Below are 25,266 nucleotides of genomic sequence, written 5' to 3' on the forward strand. Positions count from 1 at the left end.
CTGCAATAGCAAAGAATAGGGAATTTTAGGCACTCTACCAGTTTCTGGAAAGTGACTCAGTATGTGGCACAAAGAAACTACATCAGGTTACAAGGCAAGGGCAAAAAGATAAAGAAGACAGTCAGCCACCCTTCATAAGGGATGCCATCAACAACTTGCTCACCAGTCCACAAGACATCAAAGGCAGATGGAAGAAATATTTCCAGCAACTTCTGAATGAAGAAAACCCCAGAAAGGCTGTACTGCCCCACACACAGTCTATGGTAAGAGCAGAAGAGGAGCCCACCACCAAATAAGTCAGAATAGCACTAAGAAAAATGAAGTCAGGAAAAGCAGCAGGCTCAGATGAAGTCTCAGCAGATATGATAAAGATGCTAGGTGAGATATGGGAGAAATGCCTACTGAGGGTAGCAGTAGAAAGGTGTATCCTGGATGACTGGAGAATAAGCATACTTGTGCCAGTGTACAAGAACAAAGGAGACATCCACACCTGTGGGCAGTACAGAGACATCCTGTCACACTGCATGAAAGTTCTGGAGAGAGTGATTGATAAATGGACACATACAGTAGTAGACAGTAAGATGAGAGATGAGCAGTTCGGCTTCAGATCAGGATGCAACACAACTGACCTGATGTTTGCAGTGAGACAGACAGCTGAGAAGAAGCTAGAGATGAGGAAAAGAGTCCAACTAGGCATTTCTAGACATGGAGAAAGCATATGACAAGGCCCCAAAAAAGCTGATCTGGGCAGTACTGCAGTGGTTCGAAGTCCGAGAAACACTGGCAGAATTAGTGCAGGTTATGTACAAGTTCCCAATGACTCAAGAACGAACACTGTTCAGTCTCACAGAGGGGTTCACAGTGGTACTGGGTGTGCACCAGGGTTCAGCTCTGAGCCCCCTGCTGTTCATACTGGTGATGAACTACATAAGCAAACAGGTCAGACGGGACAGATCAACAAAGTTGCTGTATGCAGAAGATGTGGCATTACAGGCAGGCTTTGAGCAAAAATTCTGCAAAAGATAGGGGAAAGGAATACAAAACTGAAGGCACATGGGATGACATTAAGCACAGATAAGACAGTGGTAATGGCAGCAAATTGTAGAAATTAGAAGAAGCTGAGAAATGATAGAGAAGGGAAGATAGTGGAACAGGTTAATATCTTCAAGTATCTGGGAGGGGTGGCTGAGGAGAAGGGAAATCTGGATGAATCTGAATGAAGAGGTCAAAGCTAGAATCAAAGGGTCTGCAGCAAACTGGCACAGTCTCAGGTATAGTAAATGACAGAAGAATGCCAAAGAAGCTGAAAGGTAAGGTGTACAGGACAATGGTGCAACCAGTGCTGCTCTATCGTACAAAATCCTGGGAAGTAAAGGGAAGAGCAGATCAGGAAGGGAGAGGTGATGGAAATGAAATGCCTGAGAAGGGTGGCAGGATGCACACTGTGGGACAGACAAATAAATGAGGACCTAAGAACAGAAGCCAAAGTAGCTCCAATTGCAGAAAAGACACGTGCAGAAAAGCAGAAGGCAATCTGGTGAAAAACATTTGGGATAGACAGGAATAAGGTAAGAGGAAACGAGGATGTCGAGCAAAGAGGTGGATGGTTTATGTAAGAGTAGATCTGTGACAGCCAGGCATGAGTATCGAAGAAGGCAGGAGTGTGGCATTGAATCTAGACAGATGGCGACAGTTAACACGAATCCCCAACCCCATGTAGAAAAATGGGGAAAAGGGGATTGATGATGATGATTATGTCTTTAAGAACTAATTAATGGGCTCAAGTATTGTTATAAAAGACGGTGATGAAATGGATGGAGTTATTTCCTTAAAAGGCCATTGTTACCAAGATGCTGGTGTAGCGTTTTGTGAAAATATTAAACAAACTTTAAACTATCAGTTGATGTACATTGACTAGGTATAATTTGTTTTCATGTAACTTCGTAAGGTGGGTGTCTGCTTAGTGCAATAGCAAATTTAAGTTAATATGGTAGCCTTCAAGCAAGAAAAAGGCATTAGAAACTTAGCACTGAGAAACAAGTATATCAGCATAACAAACAGATAAATGATAAATTAGTCAAAAAGTAAGTGTACAAAACACAGCACATTAATAACATTGAGTCAAAAAACGTTTAGACAAACAAAATGGGTGTTCATGGATTAAGTGGAAAGCAAAATAATGTCCCACGGACAGTCACATGAAAAAGAATGCTTTCAGTTTACTAGATACCATAAAAAATGTGACACACAAAGAAAGTGTAGAAGACTTCTGTTACACAAGGCTACTAAATAATAAAAATGAATGGAGATGATTACACTATGTTGGAGAGGCAGGTCTTCAGACAGTCACATTAAACAAATAAATATGAATAGCAGACACACACATAGGAAAATGAGCAGAGGCTGTGGAAAGACACATCTTCTAATTATTGAAACCCACAGGGCAAGTGTGAAATGTGTGCAAAAGAGCATAATAAAACAAAAATTCAACAGGAGAAAGAAAGGATTAACATCCCTTGGAGTGTAGTGTCACTAGACATTAGAACTATACTTATAAAACAAGCTACACTACGGGCTTCCTAGATGTCTGTACACTGAGTAACAGCTTAATTTCAACTCTACCAGTGTTAAAACAGAAACTGACAAAGGAGAGCCATGAATTTATCTTTTTGTGTAAATTTCAGTTACGGGGTAGTAAGTGCACTGTCTGGATGTTAACAAAGAAGAAATTTAGAGAACCTGAAAGAGAATCAACCACAAAAGGTGAGGAGAAAACTCTGGCTGGGAAGAATCCTGCAGCTATTCAGTAAAAATGAGTTCAAGCTACAGCTCTGGTAAGACATGACTTACACTTTAAGTGGAAGAAGCTTTAAAAAGATATTCAGATGAGATGACAAGACTGCAAAAATCACATGTCAAATTGAAAAAAAAAAGGCTGGCTAAGTATGAGACTGCTCAATAAGACATGTTTCAAAAATGGTAGAATTAGAGGACAGAGCTGGTAGAGAAAATCTGAAATGTTTTGCTGTACCACAGAAACGGAAAGGAACAGACTTTATTAATTTTATGAAAGCACAAATAAGCAACTGGACTGGTATCCCACAGCAGGCATTAGTGACTGAAAGGGCACATAGTGTGCATGCTCTAAATCTGGCCATGAGAAAGCAGTCACAGACCTCTAACAGTAAAGATGCAATCATACTAGCAGAAAGAGTTGATTCTGACAAAGCTGCGGCAGAAGAACAAAGTATTAAAAGTTGGAGACAGTGGAGCATTTGTGGAAAATGATTAATCACTGTACACTATGCAGAAGAGGAGTAAATTTAATCCAACAATCAGGTAATGTCTAAAGACAGGTGTGAGATTTATGCTGCTGTATCCAGCTGTCTTCAGAATACATTTTCCTGGAGAGTCAAAGTAATTTTTTGATTCAAACATGCTAAACAGGAAATACAAAAATCTGTCCAACAAAAACTGAGGTATCAAACAGAAGGGGAAGCTGTTTCTTATCCTTCTGATAATAAAGCTCTTGGAGTGACCATAACAGTGAAACCTTTTTCCAATGTTTCAAAGGAAAATGCTTGAAAGACACAGAAAAATATGGGAGTATATTGGAAATGACTGAAGTTAGGAGATGGGGATCAAAGGGAAGAAAACCAGCTACTCGGAAATTAACAAATAAATGTGGGACTAAAAAAGTATCAACCACATTTGTGGAAAATGGCTGAACAAGAAAATATGGAAATACTGGCTTTGTAAGGGACTCCAAAGCATACGCCTTACTTACTTGTCATTAATGTTTGGAAGAAGATTAAGAAGAGGGGAAGATGAAGAAAGGAGGTAACTGTAAGTAAAACAATTTTTGTTCTTAGTATTCTTATCAAACATGATATGACATACTAAATAGTAAAGCATTTTCAGTTATTTTTCTGTTAGAGGAATACTAAAGTAAACAAGTGCCCCTTTTCCTTCTACTTTCTTTGTTCTTGTTTAATTTTAAGAAATGTACACAGTGCAATATAAAAAGAGAAGGTAGCCTGAACAGAAGCATGTTTAACAGAACAGGCTATAATCTTGGGTTATTGGGGTGAGTGACAGGTTATAAAAGCACACAGATCATGATATAAGTAAAAGTGATATGCTTTTTTCTTACAATTGTATAGGGGGTGGCTAGATTAAGGCCCTTGGCTTAAACTAAAAAGTTGTATGTAGAAGTAAGTAAATAAAAGAATACTGAATATCATAAAAATGTTTTCTTTAGCAAATAAATGTTTACATTGCAACTTGAGAAGCGTGTATTTGAAGGAAGGCAACTGTATATCTGGTTCTCATGTTTCTATGCAGACAATCAGATAAAAGGGCAATACAAACAGAATACGTTTTGCCTTTCAGTGGCTAAAAGATAATGTTTGCAGAAAGCATTCGAGCTGTTTTCTATATCTGAGAGAGGAATGATGATAAGACAAAATCAGACAGCACTTAGTGTAATTAAAAGTACAGGCTGCACCATGCATCTTAGCATGGGTAACTTTAATTACAGGTTGATTCAAGCCTATGAGTGTAGCTGTCAATCTGAGGCAATTGTTCCTCCTAGGAGGGTTAAACTTCATTATTTAAAGATGTACATAGTTTTTTGTTTTTGCATTAAGTCAATAGCTTCTGGGGTGCATTCTGTGGGTGTGTTTGCTTTTTTGTTTGAGGGTTTTGATTAAAATGAAAATTCTTGTAAGATGTGACATAGATTAAAATGGATACAAGAAACAAATTCTTGCCAAACATTACTGTTTGTATGTAACACAAAAGTTGAAATTAAAAGTGATGTACTCACCATAACTAGGCATCTGTGTTGGCCATTTTCATTCTTCCTCAACATATGGGTTCAAATACCATCCTCGGATCCAACTTGGCCACATACTTCAGACTTAAGATCCAACTCTCAAGCTGCTGCCTCTATCCATAATACCTTAGTCCATCCCCATTACCTCAGATCGAGTTTGTTGCCTTAAGGCTTGTATAGCTAGAGAGACACAGAAATAGCTGACAGAAAAAGGAAGGGCTCAAACCCTAAATTTTAAGTTCCCAAACACAGTTCAAAAGGTTTCTCCAGAAGATTTAAGGATGGGGGATGGATGAGAGGGAAGCTGAGGTAGAATGAAAATGGACAACACAGATGCCAAGTTATGGTGAGCACATAACTTTTAAAGCTGATGTTGTCATTTTCATTCCTCAACACATGGGACAGAGTTCCCAGCTATGCTGACCTTGTGTGGCCCTCATGGAAGGATATTCCTGCAAACCACCGAAGTAAAGGCAGCTCTGTTTCTACATATAATACACAATTTGTAATGAGTAACAAAGGTATGAACAATGGACCATGTGGCTGCGGAATAAATTTCATCAATGGATGTTCTTCACCAAACGGCAGATGAAGCAGCTATGGATCTGGTTGAATGAGCCTTGTGTGGTTTTGGTAGGGGAATGCCTTGTTTAGAACAAATCTAAGAAATACAATCACTAATCCATTTAGCTAAAGTAACTTTAGAAACTGGGAAACCCAGACTTTTTGGTGAAAAGGAAACCGTTGATCTGATTTTCTGATTTGTTTTGTCCTGTGAAGAAAAAAGTGTAACTGTCTGTGAATATCAAGAAGATGAAGCATGTATTGTCCTTTATTCTAAAAATTTGGGAAGAAGACTGGTAAACTAATGGGTTGGTTAATGTTAGTTTTAGAGGGTACCTTAGGTAAACAAAAAAAGGGCTTGTCCATAAGGTAACCCTATCTCTATGAAAATAATGTAAGGGGTCTTTGAAGAAAAGAGTCTAGAGTTTAGATATCCTCTTTGCAGAAGTAATGGCTATTAAGAAAGTCCTCCATGAAAGGAATTTTAAATCAGTTTTAGCTGAACGTTCAAAAGGTTTCTGAGTTAGACCTTGTAGCTCAACTATCAGACCCCTGGGAGAGGAAGGATTCTTTATTGGTGATCTGAGAAAATAAATGCCTTTTAGAAATGCTTTACATAACTTGGACGAAGCCAATGAATCATTTCTGTATCCTGTGACAAAATTAGAGATAGCTGCTAACTGTTGCTTAATCATAGAGAAAGGAGCTCCTTGTTTCAAAAGAATTGCCAAAAATTCAGGTACTGCAGAACAGGGATCAAGTTCATTTTTCAAGGTCTAAATGGAGGATCTGTTACATATGATATTATAAACTTTCTTAGTTAAGTCTTTCTGGGAAGTTAAAATGATGGTACATATAAGGGAAGAAAGCGTTGGCTGTCTAACCATTACTGGAAGTGGAGAAGCCAGGTGGTTAGTTTGAGGGCTCGGAAATTGGATGTTTTGACTCCTGATGGGTGTGAAAGGAGATCTGGAAATGGCTCCAGTAACCATGGGGGATAACGAAGATTAGACCATAGAAAGGGGAACCATACCTGTCAAGGCTAGAAGGGGGCAGTGAGGGTGACTGAGCACTTCCACCAACTTGCTTTCTGTAGAAATTTGGGAATCAGAGGAAGAGGGGGTAAGCATAGAGAAGACCAGAGGGCCAAACATGGCCTACAGCATCTCACAGTGACTCCCTCACTTGTTGTTATGGGGGGACACAAAGAGGTCGCAACGAGTTTGTCCCCAACAATGGAAAATCCTCTCCACCACAGACTGATTGAGACCACTTATGAGGCATCAGAATGGATCTGCTTAATTTGTATGCTAACATGTTGGTTTTCCTCAGTATATGCATTTAAACTAGAAAGCAGTCTGAGAAGATCACCCATTCTCACATTCACATGGCCTATCTGCATGGGGGGGGGGGTGGGTTCCTCCTTGTTTGTTGAGGTACCAGACCACAGACATATTGTCAGTATGAATCACAATTCTCCCTAGAGGAAGCGTGTCTTCAATGGCTTGCAAAGCTAACAGGATTGCTCTCATCACTAGTACACTGTTATGTAGATTGGTCTCTTCGGGAAACCACGTGCTTTGGACCATCATCCCCAGGAAATGCCCTCCCCATCACAAGTGGGAGGTGTCCATACTCACTGTGGCCATTGGGGGTGTTAAAACAAAAGATCAGCCTAGCTGAATGTCATCTGACTATATCCACTACTGAATCTGTTGTTTGCAAATAGGAGTAAGTTTGACTGGAAAGGATAGTGGCTGTCGAAAATGGACCACTGAACAGCTAGATTCCACTGGACAGGCATAAAGAATCATGGCAAGGGAAGCAATACAGTGGCTGCAGCCATGGATCCTAGCGCTTGAAGAATTGATCTGGCTGAAGGAGATGGATGAGAGATAAGCAGTTAAACCTGACTCCTGAGGGTAAATATAAAGTGAAGTGGTAGTGATGCTATCTCTGTTGTTGCATTCAGGAGAGTACCGATGAACTCCAGGCTCTGGACTGGTGTCAAATTTGATTTTGCACAGTTTATTGTTATCTCCAGTAAGTGTCAAACCTGGATGTGGCTATGCATCTTGAAGAACATGCTTGGAGAGGATGGTAAGGAGGCAGTTGTCCAGATATGGAAACACTCTTAATCCTTTGAGTCTCAGATGAGCAGCCACCACTGCCATATATTTGGTAAACACTCTGGGGGCTGTGGTGAGCCCAAAAAGCATGGGTCTGAATTGGCAATGACTGGCTTCCGGCCGAAAGCATAAGTGTCTTCTGGACTGACTGCCTATTTTTGATGTGATACTACGCATCCTGAAGATCTATGGAGTACATCCAATCATCCTTGTGAAGATATGGCAGAATAGACTGAACCATGACCATTCAGAACTTTAACTTTTTTATGTACTGATTCAGTTTGCTGAGATCCAAAACTGGTCTGAGGTCCCCTTTCTTTTTGGGCACTAAAAAGAAGCACAAGTAAGTTTCAAATCCTATTTGGTCTGGTGGGACCTCTTGGATAACTCTAATTTGTCCAGCAGCTTTTTAATTTCTTGTGCTGCTGCTTTTCTCTATCTGGATGGAACATCAGGATTTTTTTTTTTGTTTTTGCAAATAGGAAGTTGGAAAAATGGAATGGAGTAACCTCTAGATATTGTTTTCAGCACCCAGGAATCGTCTGTTATTTTTGCCCGGGCATCTGGGTGCATGGATAATCGCCCCTGACTGCCTCCAGAGTTGAACAGTTGGGTAGCAATTCAGGAGCGTTGGAAGGGTCTGTCCAGAAAAGAATCCCAGAAACCCTGGTTCTGCAGCCTCCTCTGCCTCTATGCTGACATCTCCCATTGTAATTTCCTCCTTTGCCTCTGAAGGAGTTGTCCCTGCATGGATCTTGGAAAGGCCCCTGATATTTTCAAAACCACATTTTCTTACCATCTCTCTGATTCCTTGAAAAGGTTCATTGCTGGGATTCCCACGGCAGACAGAGTCTTTCCTTCTTGTTCGTTGTGGGTAAGCATCTCTTTTACCAATGGACCAAATAAAGATGCACCACTAAAGAGGGCATTAATAAAGGATGTCTTAAAGCACTCCTCAAACAGCCACATCCAGGCATGACTTCTTAGGGCAATGGCAGAACCAGCCACTTGTGAGGTGCTTTTAGGTGAATGAGCGATCAACCTCATCAAACTGTTTGAAACAGACACTACAGTGGCAAGTTGAGAGGACGTTCTTTTAAAATCCTCTGCAGACATAGACTGACAAAGAGTATTTGATAATTCCTTGGTCAAATCTCTCTGAAGCCTAATGAAATGTACGAGGAAAATTAAGACTTCTGGGCAAAGGTCCCCGAGGCAAAGACTCACTTTCCGAATCTGTCCAGTACCTTAGACTCCCTGTTTGTCAGGTTGGCAGAAGAGCTTTGTTCTGCTCCATAGCATCTACCAAGACTCCTTTGCTCCAGTAGGGTTTGTCTTTGGGAGGGGATAAGAATTTGTCAGGTCTCTTAGAGATATATTCAATGGTATCAATCTTTCCAAGCCCAGTGGGAAAAATAAATCAATGAGTTTGTCTGCTGGGGTGGTAATAACTGCAGACTATTCACCTACACAATATGGTTCAGCAATACTCATATTTATGGGGACATGACAAAATGAAGTATTTAGGAGTATGGGTTAAAAAAACGTTTCTGTTATGGCAGCTAAGGACATATAGCAAGAGACAACATAAAGATATACAAAAACTAACAAACTGGAAGCTCTATTTTATGGGTATGGATACCAAGACACAAGCAATGAAAATGTTAGTCCATCTAGATTTATACACATGTCAGGTATACTTACATCAACTAGAGGAGAAGTTGTGGACAGAAATTAATAAAAAGTTGAAAGATTTTATCTGGTAGGGAGACAGGGCAAGAGTCAAGTGGGATAAGCTGATCCTTCCAATAAGAACAAGGTGGTTTGGGATTACTTGATTTGAAAGGGTAACTTCAGAACTACACAGTTAAGGCTCCTTTACATAGCACAAGCAAAAAGCTATTCAAAATGAAAATGGATAAAGATGAAATGGGAGATGCTCAAGAAATAAGGACAGACTGGGATTTTGGGTGCAGATCCTTAACGAGAATAACAATAACTATACAAAATATCATATTCGCAAAGTAGCAGAAAGTATCCTAAGAACTAAGCCAATACAAGAACTGAGAAAGGAGATTCTGCTGATAGAGATGCTTACAATTGGGATAGTACAGAGAACAGGCAAGAGAGAGAGCAGGAATATACTGGAGAAAACTGGCAAAGGAACCACGACATTGGGAGCAAATAATTAGAGATGAAAAGGTAATAGAATAGAAAGAGGCCAAGAATACATTTGGACTGCAGGCTAGAGATTGCCTTCCCTATCAAGGATTAATGTCAGAGTATAGGCAAAGAGAAGGTAATAAGCAGATCCTAAGTGAAAGACCAGCACTGGTAGAGTTTTTACTAGACTCTAGAACAGAAGCCGCTGTTAAAAAAAGGGTAATTAGTATGGCATATAAAATATTGCATGATAACTGTAAGAATCAATCAGAGTACATTAGAAGGAATTGGGAAAGAGTGACTGTATAAGCAATTCACTAAGAAACAGTGGGATTATGTATGTCTCCCAAATATGTAACAAAATCTAGAAGATTTAGGATTTTTGCTTGGAAGTGTTTGCATACGTATTTTATACTGCAAGCTGACCAAATCATTTTTCCTCAGGTAGATGACAGATGTTGGAGGTGTGATGGGGAAGAAAGAGATAATTGGAAACATATTTTTTGCAAGTGTAATGAGTTGGCAGGCTTTAAAAAATTCCCTGCAGGCTACTCTGTCAGAAATACTGGGTGAGCAAATTGGTGTAACTAAAGAAATTATTTTTTAAGCAATGGTACAGAATCAGAACTGCACAGACGTAGAAAGGCACTGCTGAGTTTAATTATTTTGGCTGCCAAAAAGCAATAACTAAATAATGGAAATCAAACTCCAAAATAACTGTACTAGAAATAGACAATATAGTAACAGAGATAAAAGAAGTAGAAGTAGGATCTTTAGAAAAGACTAGGAACAAATTACATAGAAAAAATGCAATAGTGGGAACAATACATACAGAGCAATGTTTTGGAGGAGAAATGAGGTTTTATGGAAGGCAGGAACTGAATGAGGTACGTAAGGTTCAAATGACAATGACCGTATAGATTGTATGTTATGTATAATGTTTACAACTGAAAATATGTCAATATAGCTTGTTTTCATTTATATACATGTATGAGTCCCAGTGTCACAAGTGATAATCCAATAAAGACTTCCTTGTTTAAAAAAAAACAAAAGAACTACACCACAGCAAAGGAACTATGTGACAACAGAAATCTGTTGGCAACCAAAATGTAATGTAACACCAGAAGCAAAGTAAACAGTAGAAAAGCAGTAAAGCTGAAGCCTTAATTTCCTGGAAAGCAGGAATGACATATTTCTGAAGCGAATGAAAAAAGGAAAAATCTACTCAAACCAGTGAGATGAATTAATAGGAAAAAGGGTTGAGGAATAAGAAAACTGAAAAAAGAATACATTAAAGTCACCTAAGAAGTTCCATATTATGAAAATAAGTCAGTCTGAATACATACTTAATGTGCACTGAAGCTTCTGTGGCAGGAAAGAACTGAAAGGATATGAGGAAGATGTCATTATGGGATAGGATGGGCTTAACGGCTTAAGGAAATTCGTAATGACTGCAGTACAAGTCGCACACCTTCCTACTCTGTGGCACCAATTTCTAGTTTCCAAAAGATGTGACATCAAAGGGCTGTGATGATCATCCAAAATTCAGGCAGTCCTAAGGAAAACTATAAAGGAATGTGTACTGCTGCTCATTCTATGTGCTTAAGGCTAATGTGCAAAGAAAATGCTCATGAAAAATATTAGACTGCTACTATACTGTTTTGCTGCCAGTGAAATAACATGCTTTTTAATCTACATTTGGAGCTGCATGTATTCTTTTTAATTACCTGTATGTTAGATTATACTTCAAATAATTAATATTTAATGTGATCCAAACAAAAAAAAAATGAAGTTATGTACTTACCACGATTGATCCATGTTGATCCATTTCGTCTAGTTCAACAGCTCGGCACTTCCAAATGCGTGACACTGGGACTCTGACTTCTAGCTTCAGACTCAGTTTGCCTGCTACACTTAATACACAAATTAGCACCCTAACTAAAAATATTTGTCTAGAGAACCAAAAAAACAACATCCAAGTATAGAGGAACCATGAAATTTAGAAGGGGGACAGGAGAGGGATGTTGAACTAGACAAAATATGGACAACACAGATCTATCATTATGGTAAGTACATAACTTTCAAATCTGATGTTGTCCAATTTTGTCACATTCAACAGCAGGGACAGAATCTCAAGCTGCCTTTTTCTTGAGCAGCCTCAAGGGAGGATGTTTCTGAGCACCGTGGAGCCAAAGGATGAATGAGATCTGTATTGCACATCCAATTTATAATAGACACAAAGGTGTGTAACATGGACTAGGTTGCAGCTGCACATATCTCACCAAGGCAGACTTTTCTGAAAGGCAGCAGACACTGACAATGATCTTGTGGAGTGGGCTGTGAGCTTTCGGAGTAAGGGAATATTCAGCTTTTCGTGGACATAAGAAATGCAGTCAGCCAACCATCTGGAAAGTGTAAAGAACAGTTGTGTAAAATCTTACCATAACCATAGATGGCCTTCTACTCTTACATTGCAGTATTCTTAACATGAGGGATTCACTGTCAAAGGTGGTCCCGATGTTCGGTCAGTATACAAAAGACTTTATCCACTGCAAGGTATGTGTGACATCGCACGTAGGCCAGCAGCCGACGTAGGCAGTAGAAGTGTTGTCCACATGTACCATCCTCAGAAATGAATACCTCAGTAAGAACAGCAGCCTAAGGAACAAAGGAGGTAAACATATATCCAGGGAAAAACAACAAAAACTAGGGGGAAGGTAGGGGATAGAACACTGCAAAATAAAAGAGAAGGACATCTATGGTTATGGTTAGATTTTACACAACTATTCTATGCCTTTCTGTTATGCTGCAGTATTAACATGACGGAGAATACCAAAGCTCATGAGGAAGAAAGGAAGGGGGAGGTGCAAAGACAGTTTCTAAAAACGCATGGAGAATGGCTCTAGCAAAGCCAGCTCTAGACTTTGAGATGTCATCCAGGTCATAAAGTTTGCTGAGTGTATGAACAGAAGACCATGTAACTGCCTCTAAGATGGTGTTAGTATCCAAGTGTTTGAAAAAGACACCTGAAGAAGCAAGAGGCCTCGTAGAATGAACCTTAATAGCAATAGAAAGGCTCTTACCATGAAACACATAAAAAGATATAGCTTTAGAAATCCAAGTGAAAATAGTCTGCTTGGAAACAGGCATTCCCAGAGCCCTGGAATGAAAGGAAACAAAAAGCTGATCAGACTTTCTGATAGCATTAGTTTCACCTACGTAAAATCTAAGTTGTCTATGCACATCCAAGGTCGGAAGAACTCTCTTACTAGATGATTGTGGAGAGGGGGAAAGTAGGCAAATTAATCGAATGGTTAAGTGACAACTCATTCACAACATTTGGCATAAAAGAAGGGTTAGTACACAAGGAAACCCTATCCTTATGGAAAACCAGGAAGGGGGGGGCATCAAGGTTTGAAGTTCAGACACCCTCCTGGCTGAAGTGATAACAACACAGTCTTCCAATTACAGTGTTGTAGAGAAGCTTTTGCTGCAGGTTAAAACAGAGCTACAGTGACTTTTTCCAAGACAAAATGGAGATCCCAAGGAGGAGGAGGAACAAGCTTACTGGGTGGTCTGCTGTGAAGGGCACCATTAAGTAAAGAGTTTTCCCTCCAATCTACAGGCCAAAGGAGGAGACAAAGGCAGACAAGCAGAAATGGCTGATAGATGAGCTTTCACACAAGAATAAGCCAACCCTTCTGCAGTTCACACAAGTAAGATAAAAACAGAGGAAAATCCACTGAAAGTGGGTGCAGTTTACGCAAAAAAACAGCAGATGGAAAACCTCTTCCATTTCGATAAGTAGGATTTCCTATTATTGGGTTTTCTGGCCTCCTGCAGAACCCTAAGCATGTCCTCTGAAAAGAAGTGTCTGAAAGGTATCAGAAGCCTATCACCCACAGTGTCAGATGTAGCGTTGACAGGTGTGGGTGTATGAAAGATCCCTTGGCTTGTGTGAAAAGATCCACTCTGTGAGGTAACTTGTGATGACTGCCCTTGGCTAAATGCACAAGAAGAGGGAACCAATGATGCCTTAGCCAAAAGGGAGTCATCATCAAGATTTTTGGTTTGTCGAGCTGGATTTTCAGCAGAACTTTCTGAATAAGAGGGAATGGAGGAATTCATAGAGAAACATCCCCTTCCATGCGAAAGAAAGAGTGTCCACATTCCACACCAGAGGATCTGGAACTCTGGCACAAAATTTTGGAAGTTGTCTGTTCAAAGCGGAGGCAAAGAGATCTACTTGAGGAATACCCCACCACTGGAGAATATCCTGAAACAGGTCCCTGTGAAGTATCCATTCATGGGACTGAGTCATGGACCTGCTCAGAGTGTCTGTCACTATATTCTGATTAGAGGAGATGAACACTGCCTAAAGTGAGACCTGGTACTAAGTTGCTAGTTCCCATGCCTTGAGGGCTAGCCTGCACTCTTCTCTCTGATTCTACGAATAGGATTTTTGAGGTGTTGAACAATGGATGCCAATGGCAGACAGGGTCTTGCCATCTTGCTCACTCCTCTCAAGTGTGTCTTTCATCTTTGTTCCAAAAACTGTGGAACAGTCAAGAGGGGCATTCATGAAGGACATCTTGAGGCCCTCTGCAAAGTCACATAAGTGCAACCAAGCATGACAGCATAAAGCAATGCCAGAGACGTTCAACACTGAATTCAAGGTATCCAGCTGGGATTCAACCTTTTTGTAGACCTCTGCGGGTAGGGTATCTGAGAGAAAATTGAACAAATTCTTTGTCAAACCTCTCCAGAAATGAATAACATGTTCATGTTAGTTCAGCGCTCTGAAACAAAAGGTGACTGAAGCATATATCCATTTTCCAAATCTGTCCAAAGCCCTGGACTCTCTTTTGATTGACTCTCCTTGGAAAGTTCCTTCCTAGTGGCCACTGCAATAACCATGGCATCTACCGAAGTGCCTTTATACCAGTACTGTTTATCCTTTAGGGTTGGCATGATCCTGTCTGGTTTTTAGGGATCGACTCCACAGAGTTAGGTTCCTTCCACACTCTCTGAGTTATGATGTCTAGTAAGGAGTCAGAGGGTGGGACCACCCAAGAAGTACATGAGCCAGAGCCAAAGGCTTCCAGGAACATAGATTCCTCCTGAAAAGGGTTATCGGTGGACCAACCTCCCTTTTGCTTCATCAGTTCAAGTAATTTGTCAAAACTAACATTGTCAAAGAGAGATTGTGGACAACCTTCTCCATCATCAAAATCTGTGTCTTCCATGACCAATTTGGGAGATGAATCGATGTGCTTATGTTTATACTTCCTTTTCCCATGGACATGCTGCTAGGGAACATCGACCGCAGGTTCTGAGTCGGACTGAGAACTCAAATTGAGTATGTCTCCTGGACCCCTTGATACTAACCATCCCAGTTGACCTGGATGAGAGGAGAGAGAGAAGTAGATGAAGTCAAAGGATGGGTTGGATCCAGCCTGGTTGGAGTGAGTCCTACTCTAGCTGGGAGAGCCCTCTTGACACCCTCAAAATGTCGAACTCAAAATTGGACACAAGAGAGCCTCCCAACATAGAAGAGTGGAGAATGCCCTCCCAGATCCAACCAGTCAAGAATCCGAAGCCAACTGCTGAACCAAGATGTCAAAGGCCGAGGCTCCTAGAGGAAGGGATGGATCCGAAGGTCTGAAGGCTGACCTTTCCTCCAGGGTCCCAAGCCCGGAGCTTCTGCTCCATGTCTCATCCCAGTCCTAAGCTGACAGCATTGAAATTATGAGGGGTGTTGGATACAAATATACCACTCCAGGAGCAGTCTGAGGCAGAGGAGGTTGACTCAGCATGGTTACTGACAATAGAGTCAAAGATGGAAAGGTAACTGAAACTATCTTCGGATCTATCCTGGGAGATGAGACAGAGATAACCTCCAACTGTATCTGCTGTCTCAAGATTCACCACATCATCCTATCGATGTCTGCATCTTAGAGGCTTCTAGATGAATGTGCTGACAGTACAGTTTTGTACCTACCATAAATGTAGATGTCCGATAGGAATGCATCTGCAGTCCTTACAAATGGGTTGTCCTGTCGCCAGGCAGCCCTTCGGTCGGCCGGATTCCAAAGTCTGGGTCTGGCCTTGGCTGGTGTCGCACTTCACCCGACGTCATAGCTGCAGTTCTTCGGGTATAAAGGCATCAGCCGACGCCATTTTCCTCAGTGTTTCTTGCCCCAGATGCCAGGTGCCCTCTTGGAAGGCTAAATTTGGATAAATGCCAATGTTTCCAAATAGTAGAGAGCAAACACAAAAAATAAGCATGTATGTACATATCTACAAACAAATACACCATAATAGACCCCCCCCCAGCTAGCTAGAAGATGGGCAAATACCCTAGGAGTACCACAGAGGGGAAGGCGGGTGGGTAATCCTGACTGCAGATGCATTCCTATCGGACATCTACATTTATGGTAGGTACAAAACTGTACTATGTCCTTCAAGGATGCATCTGCGGTCCTTACAAATGGGTAGAATACCATAGCCAAACTAGGGGAGGAGGAAGAAGAGATTATGGTGTAGTTAGGATCCCTTGCAAAACAGCAGTGGCAAACCCTGCTCGGGATCTAGAGTATAAAGGTAAGTTATAATGCTTGGCAAATGTATGCACGGAGGTCCAAGTAGCAGCCTCTATAATGTCCTTGGTAGCCACTCCTCGTAAGAAAGCTGTGGTAGTGGCCGTAGCCCTTGTAGAGTGAGGCCTGATGTTCTCTGGAGTTTTCTTTCCATGGTAGGAGTAACAAAATCTAATGCAATTTCCTATCCACTTGGAGATTGTCTGTTTTGAAATTGCTTTTCCTTCCCTTCCTGTTGCATATGCTACCAGCAGCTGGTCAGTTTTTCTATTGCCCTTGGTTCTGTCCAGGTAGTAGCGTAACTGTCTATGTACATCCAAGGTATGCAACAGTCTTTCTCCCCTGTTCTGTGGGTTGGGGAAGAATGTAGGTAGGCGGATAGCCTGATTTAAAGATACTCTGGATACCACCTTGGGCATAAATGTAGGATTTGTTCTCATGGACACTCTATCTTGATGGAAGATCAGGAAGGGTTGCACTGCCATTAATGCCTGTAGTTCAGATACCCTTCTTGCTGAAGTGATTGCCAGCTGGAAAGCAGTCTTCTATGATAAGTATTGTAATTCTGCTGTTGCTGCTGGTTCGAAAGGAGGAAGTGTCAATTTTTCTAGCACAAAGTTCAAGTCCCATGCTGGCAATGGTGGTTTCCTAGGAGGTTTTACATTTTTAATTCCTCTCAGAAACTGCCTGAGCAGAGGATGCGAGAAGACAGGAGGATCTGAGCTGTATTCTGCTGAAATAGCTGATGCATGTATCTTGATGGAAGAATGGGACAGGCCTGTGTGGAAGAGCTCTGCCAAGTATTCCAGGATGCTGGCTATGTTTACCTGTGACACATCTTCTCCCTTTGCAGTACTCCAAATGAGATATATTTTCCATTTTGCTGCATAATTTTTCCTTGTTGAGGGTCTGCGAGCCTCAAGGATAATGTCTTTAACCCTTTGTGATAAATTTGGGTTAATTGATCTTATGTAATGTTCCAGGCAGTCAGCTGTAGAGTTTTCAGGCTTGGATGCAGGATGTTGTAGTTGTTCTGTGTTACCAGCAATGGAACCAGGGGTAGTGTCCATATTTGTTCCCGAGACATGCTCCTTAGCAACGGGTACCAATGTTGCCTTGGCCAGTCTGGAGCTATCAGGATGATCCTTGGATGGTCCTCTTTGATCTTCAATAGCACCTTGTGCATCAAAGGAAGTGGTGGGAATGCATATGCTGTCAGGTTTTTCCAACTGAAAGATAGGGAGTCCACCTTCCAAGCAAGTGGGTGGTACGTCCTTGTGCAGAATTTCTTTAGCTGGTGATTGTGTGGGGATGCAAATAAGTCTATTTGTGGGAGTCCCCATTTCCTTGTAATGTCTTTGAAGATGTCCGGATGTAGCATCCATTCGTGGGCATCCGTGGTAGTCCTGCTTAATATGTCTGCTAGAACGTTTTCTTTTCCCGGTACAAAAATTGCTTGTAACTGAATGTTGTAGCTCAGAGCCACGTTCCATAGGTCCAGTGCCATCCGGCATAGAGGGTATGAATGTGTGCCTCCCTGTTTGTTGATGTACCACATAACTGTTGTGTTGTCTGTCCTTATCATCAACTGACCTTCTCGGAGAAATGGTCTGAATGTCTGGATTGCCAATTTTACTGCCAGCATTTCCTTTAGATTTATGTGTAGGTGCAGCTGGTCTTGAGTCCATAAGCCTTGTATGCACCTGTCCAGCATGTGGGCCCCCCAACCGAGGTCTGAGGCGTCTGTCGTGATGGTTTGGCTTGGTTGAATGCTGTGGAAGGGCAATCCTGTGTTTGATTGACAGGCCTGAGCCCACCATAGGAACTCTTGCTTCAGGCATGGGATTATTGGAATTTTGGTTTCTAGGCTGTGCTTGTGTTGAGACCATAAATTCTTTAGGTACCACTGTAGCTTTCTCATATGCAGTCTGGCATGAGGGACCAGTATTATGCAGGATGCCATGAAGCCCAAGGCTTGCAGTACTTTTCTTGCTGTTAGATGGTTCTGCTTTGTTAATGCCAAGAAGTAGAGAGGTAGTTGTTCTTGCTTTTCTGCAGTTAGGAATGCCATTTGTTTTGATGTGTCCAGTTCTGCACCCAAAAAGGTTATTCTTTGGGATGGTATCAGCCTTGACTTTTTTATATTGACTGTATATCCCAGGGCTTGTAGTAGGTAAATGACTCTTTGTAAGTCTTCTGTTAGCTTGCTTTTGTTGTCCGCTTGTATCAGGCAGTCGTCCAGGTAGGGGTAAATCTGGATTCCCTGGAGCCTGCAATGAGCAATTACTGATGCCAGGCATTTCGTGAACACTCTGGGCGCAGTAGATAAGCCAAAGGGCAATGCTGAGAATTGATAATGCTCTGATCCTGCAAGAAATCTGAGGTATCTTCTGCAATTTGGTCGTATGGGGATGTGCAGGTATGCCTCCTTGAGATCTAGAGTTACCAGCCAAGACTCCTTGCCCAGCATGGGAAGAAGCTGCTGTAGAGTCAGCATTTTGAATTTTGGAACAATGAGGAATGTGTTTAAAGCGGACAGGTCGAGAATAGGCCTCCATTTGTTCTCTTTCTTGGTACCAGGAAGAGTCTGGAGTAAAATCCCTTTCCTTGCTCCATAGATGGTACCTTTTCCACAGCTCTCATCCTTAATAATTGAGATATTTGTTTTAGAGCTTCTGTCTTTTGATTTGGAGGTAGGTTTGGCATTCCTCTCTTCCCTGGTAGGGTATGGAAGTGGAACCTGTAGCCTTGGTCTATTGTCTGTAAAATCCACTTGTCTCTTGTGATGTAATGCCAATTTATTGAGAATAAGGCTAGCCTTCCGCCTAAGGGTGCTTCTAGTTGTTCCCTGGTAGGCGGTGCCAGAGCCAAGTCACTGTGATTGTCCTGTTGCAGTGGTGGTGGCTGTGTCTGTTCCTCGCTGGTTGTTACCCTGCCACTGGCGTCCCCTGTAGGCACCCCTGGATTGGTTTCTGCCTCTTGATCACCTATTCCTGCCTCTCTGTGCTTTAGAGGAGTCTGGAAAGGACCAATTTTTGGAGGGCCAATTCCTGCTAAACCTTGGTGGTTGGACCTGTAAGAAATCTTTCACTGTTTGTACAGATTTTGCCTTCTCCTCCATCTTCTTCAGTACCTGTTGTGCAAGAGAACCAAATAAATTGGCCTTGTCCATGGGAGCATCTAACAGTTTTGATTTGACATGGTCCGGTAAGGCCTGCTCTTTCAACCATGCATGCCTTCTGATAACTGTGCCAGTCATGGCTGATCTAAAGGAAGCCTCCAGTGCATCATAGCCGCATTTTAAAGAATGGTTACTAACTTGCTGAATGTTATGTACCATTTCCTGAACATACTTCTTATCAAAAGGTTCATCAGAGGACAGTTTTTTAGTTAACTGGTCAATCATATATTCTTGATATTGGATCATATGAAATTGACAGTTCAAGGCCCTAGCTGACAGAGTAGCAGAAGTGTGAACTTTTTTACCCCATCTCTCTAAGGATCTGGATTCCCTTTCAGAGGGGAGGGGATTTTTAGAAGAGGTAGTTGCTACAGCCTTAGGCCCCTGGGAGATAGTTTCGGGATCTGTAAAAGGAGCCTTGTATAAATGGTGATGCGTGTCCGGGACCCTGTAGTACCTATCGGGCTTAGCAGGGGCCAGAGGTAATGAATCAGGAGCAGTACAAGCATCATTAAATGCATCATCTACAACAGAAAGAACTGGAGGTATAGCTAAAGGCCTATGCTGTGGTAAATGCAAGAAGGTTCTAAGCCTTTTCCTGGAGTCTGAAAAATCTTGGCCCTGCCATTGAAATTGTTCCCTCATAGCATGCAAGGTTTCCCCAAAGGAAAATTCCTCAGGTGGAGAGGCAGAAGGGATGGACTCTTCAGCATCAGAGTCTTCGTAAGGGGAATAAGGAGCCTCTGGAGGGTCTGTATTATCTGAATCATCAGAGGAATCATCTGTGGACACTGGCTCAGGGGGCTCTGCTCTAGGCCTCTTCTCTGGAGGTGGATGAGAGGCCCTGTCTGGAAGAGGCTGGGATCCCCGGATTAAAGAAATAAGATCCTCTGCCAAAGAAAGCATTTGGGAACTAGATCTGGGCCTGTGAGTAGGGGTCTTAACAGGTACAGTTTTTGTAGCTTTAGCTGCTTTAGCCCTGGCAAAGGCCTTAATGGACATGGCTGCAGGAGGCCTAGCAGCTCCACGTGCAGGAGTAGAAATATCCAAGGGAATAGTGTCTGATAAATCCTGAGAAATCGCAACAGCAGGTTGGATTTCCGAAGCCGATTCCACGAAGTTAGAAGAAGCCTCGGTAGAAGGCATGCTTTCGGCTGAAGGAAGAACCGCTTGCTCGGTTTCAGCCGAAACCGAGACACCCGCGGTTTGCTTAACCGCGGTTTCAGCCGAAACCGCGGACCGCGAGTGTCGGTCGTTTTCCTTGCGTTTTTTGGTTATTTGTGCTTATAAGCAAAATCAGAGCCGAAAAACTGCTCAGCAAATTCCGACCGATGTCTAAGCGTCCGTCGGTTAAAGGAAGCACAGGCTAGACAAGCTGCTACGTCATGGTCTGGGCCTAAACAAGGTAAGCAGTAAGAGTGGAAATCTTTATGAGGTATTTGTTTCCCACAAGTTAAACAGTTATTCACTTTTTCTGACATCGGCTGAGGCAAGAAAGAGTCCCCAACGGGGTACTTAGCTTTTTAGAAGTCTTCGAAGTTGTATTCGGTAGTAGTAATCTCTGGTTCTGACCGACCGGCACTTGCGAACAGCTTCTGCTTCGGGCACCACGCGGCAAGAAAGACTGAAGAAAATGGCGTCGGCTGATGCCTTTATACCCGAAGAACTGCAGCTATGACGTCGGGTGAAGTGCGACACCAGCCGAGGCCAGACCCAGACTTTGGAATCCGGCCGACCGAAGGGCTGCCTGGCGACAGGACAACCCATTTGTAAGGACTGCAGATGCATCCTTGAAGGACATCTTAAGGAGGCTACAGAAGGTCTGGAGTATCTGGACTCCTGCAAAATTGGGAAGTGGAGCCGTGTAATGATCCTTTTTGCTGAAAATCTTGGAGACGAAGAAGGTGTCTGGATCCAAGAAGTGCCTGTTGCCTGTGAATTACCTAGAGTTGGTGAGATACTCGTGGGTCGGATCAAAAGTCTTGTTTTGTTTGGCTGCCAGATGAGATGAGGCTGATGACTCTGGGGACTGTTTTCGACTAACTTCTTTCATTTTTTTCTGGAGTCTTGCTGGTCTCCTTTTCTTTGTTTATTTCTTTATCTTTGGTTTTCTCCGTAAACTTAGTATGAGAAGGGCTAACCTTACAAGACTAGGCAGACAAGAGTTCTTTCAGAAAATCTCAATGACTCTGGATCACCTTGAACAAAAAGATTTACACGTGTCACACTCCAACTCTAAATCACTGACTCCCAAGCAATACACACATAAATGGTATGAGTCTTGGGGGGGAATCTTGTGCCTACACTGGCTGCATTTTTTAAAGCTTTTTTACAACACAGTATGCAACAAACAACTCCACTCTGAAACTACACTCCAAAAACAAACGAATAGCAGCGACAACACTTTCAAACACTTGTCCTAAGCATATAAAAAAAACTTTTAGTGAAAATAATCCCCTTATCTTTTTTTTAGCAAAGAAGAGGAGGAAAACATGGTAACTGTAAGGAATAGAAAACTCCAAACTGTAATACAGTAACCAACAAACGAGGACTAATAACCAATGCTAAATATGTCTACAGATGTAATAAAAGGTAGGGGAGAAGACTAAGTAGGAAAAACTTTTCACTTATCATCATTGGCAGATAACGAGAACACAGCATTGAGCTTTCACTTGATGGTGGCAAATTAAATCTGAACCTAGGAGGACAGAAGGAAATTATAGGTAGGTGTGGAGTCAAAGTCCCGCTTTCACACCTTTAGAAGTGCCAAGACCAGATCTGAGATCGTACCCAAGACCCCACTGGTGATAATGACGAAAATGGACAACATCAGATCAAAATTTTATAAACCTAAACAACGAAATGAGCACTGGAACTGGATCTTCCAAAGTAGAAATATCTCAAATAAAACAAGAACCAGGCCGCCCGAAGCTCTCTCCCAAATTGCGTTTAATAAAGCTGATCAAACAAACACTGCGGTATCAACAACAGTATAAAAACTTACTGAAAAATAAAAAATAAAAACTCTCCACAGTTAAGCACTTTCGTCATGTCTCGTCAAGATATGACAAAAGTGCTTAACTGTGGAGGGTTTTTATTTTTTATTTTTCAGTAAGTTTTTACACTGTTGTTGCTACCGCAGTGTTTGTTTTATCGGCTTTATTAAATGCTTTTTGGGAGAGAGCTTCGGGCCGCCTGGTTCTTGTTTTGTTTGAGACAGAACAAAATTTTCACACACAGCACCACTTCATTGTTTAGACATTCCAGAAAATACATTAAAATAACTTGTTAATTGTAAGGTAAAAAAGGGTTTTGGATCAGCAGACTAGAAAACTAAACCAATCTCTACAATACTGGCATTCATTCTGAACATTTCAAAGTGGTACCTACCTTGAACCATTTGACTTCTGCATTTGATCTTGAAACTTCACATTCAAAGACAACTTTATCTTTCTCAGGCACTTTCAGATCTTCTAAAGGTTTGGTGAATTTTACTGGAAGCTCTGGAAAAAAGACAATGTTTAGTGACTTAAATCATATTTCCATTTTTTCTTGTACACAAAATTTCCTTCTTACAAATTATTTCTTCAAACTAGAGCTCTGTATCTATTTGGCAAGTTTACATATGAAACAATAGTCTTCTGTCTGGTTTTGGAAATCAGAGTCACTTAAAACTTTTCCTTAAGTCACATTTGTTCTGATATGTCTTGACACTGCTGTTCCAGTGATGTGTTTCTGAAAAAGCATACTTTTACTAGATCAAGCTAATGGAAGTGATTACAATCTTTACCCAGACTGAAGCTATTCCCAGGAGGGGACAGAGATACGAAGTAACATACCAAGTCCATCATTTAATTCCTTCTAGATACTCCTCTAATTCACCTACCTCTACCTTCATGCAGGTCAAAGAGGATTCTGCCAAAGGGTGTTTTTTCCCCACAGTTTTCTGAATTTTGTAAATGGCGATGCACCTGACCATACCTTCACTACCCACCAGAGATGTTGCTTTTCTAAATCTTGTCCTCACAAACATTTCACCCAATTATACCACTTAGAATGTTCTTCCTTCCCAAGTCAAATCTGCCTCTCTCAATGTGACCTCCTCCCTGAAAACCTCTGCAGCATCTAATAATGCCTCTACATTTACAGATTACTCCAAAACTAGTTAATTATATTTACCTATCTTACTGATAATCACCAATGGTATAGCTCCCCAGGAAACCTTCTACCTTTTGCTGCTTATAGTCTTCTAAATTTTAGTCCATCTTATGTACTGAGGTATCTGTACCAGTGGCGTGTAAGCATTCTGCAAAGTTTAAAACTAAACCAATGTGCTGGAACTACCACATAAAGAAATTCTACAACAACACAAAAACTTTGGCTATACATAAAAGATCTCTACTCTGTCATTATAAAAGGGATTTCAAAGAGGTAAATAAATCCCTCAAATTTACCATTAGGAAATGCAAGGCTGAATATAAACTTAGGGGGATAATCAATTCAAAATACAATCATAAAGCCTTCCTCAGCTACATTACAGAGCTTAGAAGTAACTAATAATTCTGTATAAAACACATTACTAATGGCACCTCCTTCTCTGACCCCAACAGCATTGCTAATATTCTTGTGAATACACTTTTTTCTAACTTCAGCCATCCCCACCTGCTGCCATTCCCCTTCGTGTCTTCCTTCCAGAAATAAGGATGGATCTAGTCATTTCAGCACTTTCCAAGATTAAAAAATAATTCCCATTTCACTAGTCCTGCCAATATCCATGGACGTCTGCAGAGAAGTGCTATGTCTGACACAGCAAAACCCTACATAATCTCTTCAACCTAAATCTTTCTATAAGTTACAAACCTGAAGGATGGAGAGTTGTGAAGTCTTAACATAAGAGTGGTCACTCAACTGACTCTAGGAATTACATGCCTATTAGTATCATTAATGTTAGTGAAAAGGCTATGGAACACATTATAGCGACTAATAAAAACAGTAAAAGTGACCTTGTATCTCTAAGTACACACTCGACTGGCTTTATAAGAAGCAGGTCATGCCTATTCAGCCTAGCTGAAATCTCCAAATATTGTATATTTCCTTTCTATTTTGTCTTCCCAGTCTTTTCTAACCTTCTCAGATTGATTCTTTTGGTTATGCAATATTTTATATGCCCTACTAATTATTCCCTTTTTATCAGCAGCTTCTGTTCTGATTCAAATTAAAAAACTCTACCAGAGCTGGTATGTCACTTAAGACTCCTTTATCCCTTCCTCTTTTCCTATACTCTGTAACCAATCCTTTGTAGGGAAGACAGTCTTTAAACTGCAGTCTACACTTCTGTTCATTCTCATCTCACTGTGTTGTATTTCCCTTCATAGTTACTTGCTCTCAATACCTTGGTTCCAACAACTTCCAGATTCTCAATTTTTGTATTATTTTTAGTTTACTCTCCTCATAAATATCCTTAGCTGCCATAACAGAATCCTTTGTTATTCATACAGTTAAACACTTTTTTGTATCATGTCCTCATAACTATGGGTATTGCTGAACCAACTCATGTTTAGGTAGATAACTTACTGCTAGAGCCTTGGTTTTATCTTCATTTATTTTAAATCTTGAAAAAATGAAACTATCTCAGAGTGTTACGCAACAAGAAAATGTCCTTTTCTGGATTTATCAAGTACAAAATAATATCATCAGTGAATAAAGTTGCCTTTTCTTGATTACAATACCAGTTGTACCTTTGACTTTGTCAATCCCTTATTATCTTTCCCAATGGCTCTAAGTACAAAGCAA

General features: G+C 41.2%; 1 protein-coding gene across 1 annotated transcript in view; it reads right to left on the reverse strand.

The window, feature by feature from the left end:
* OBSCN (obscurin, cytoskeletal calmodulin and titin-interacting RhoGEF) overlaps nt 1-25,266 on the reverse strand; it is a 4,979,884-nt gene that overhangs the window by 3,123,562 nt on the left and 1,831,056 nt on the right. The window contains exon 31 of the mRNA XM_044066040.1: nt 22,864-22,976. Within this exon, the coding sequence (XP_043921975.1) occupies nt 22,864-22,976 (113 nt within the window). The remainder of the gene's footprint in view (nt 1-22,863; nt 22,977-25,266) is intronic.

The sequence above is a fragment of the Protopterus annectens genome, chromosome 3.part0 (genome assembly GCF_019279795.1).
Source record: "Protopterus annectens isolate FY-2018-M chromosome 3.part0, PAN1.0, whole genome shotgun sequence".
In the NCBI taxonomy this organism is placed as follows: Eukaryota; Metazoa; Chordata; order Ceratodontiformes; family Protopteridae; genus Protopterus; species Protopterus annectens.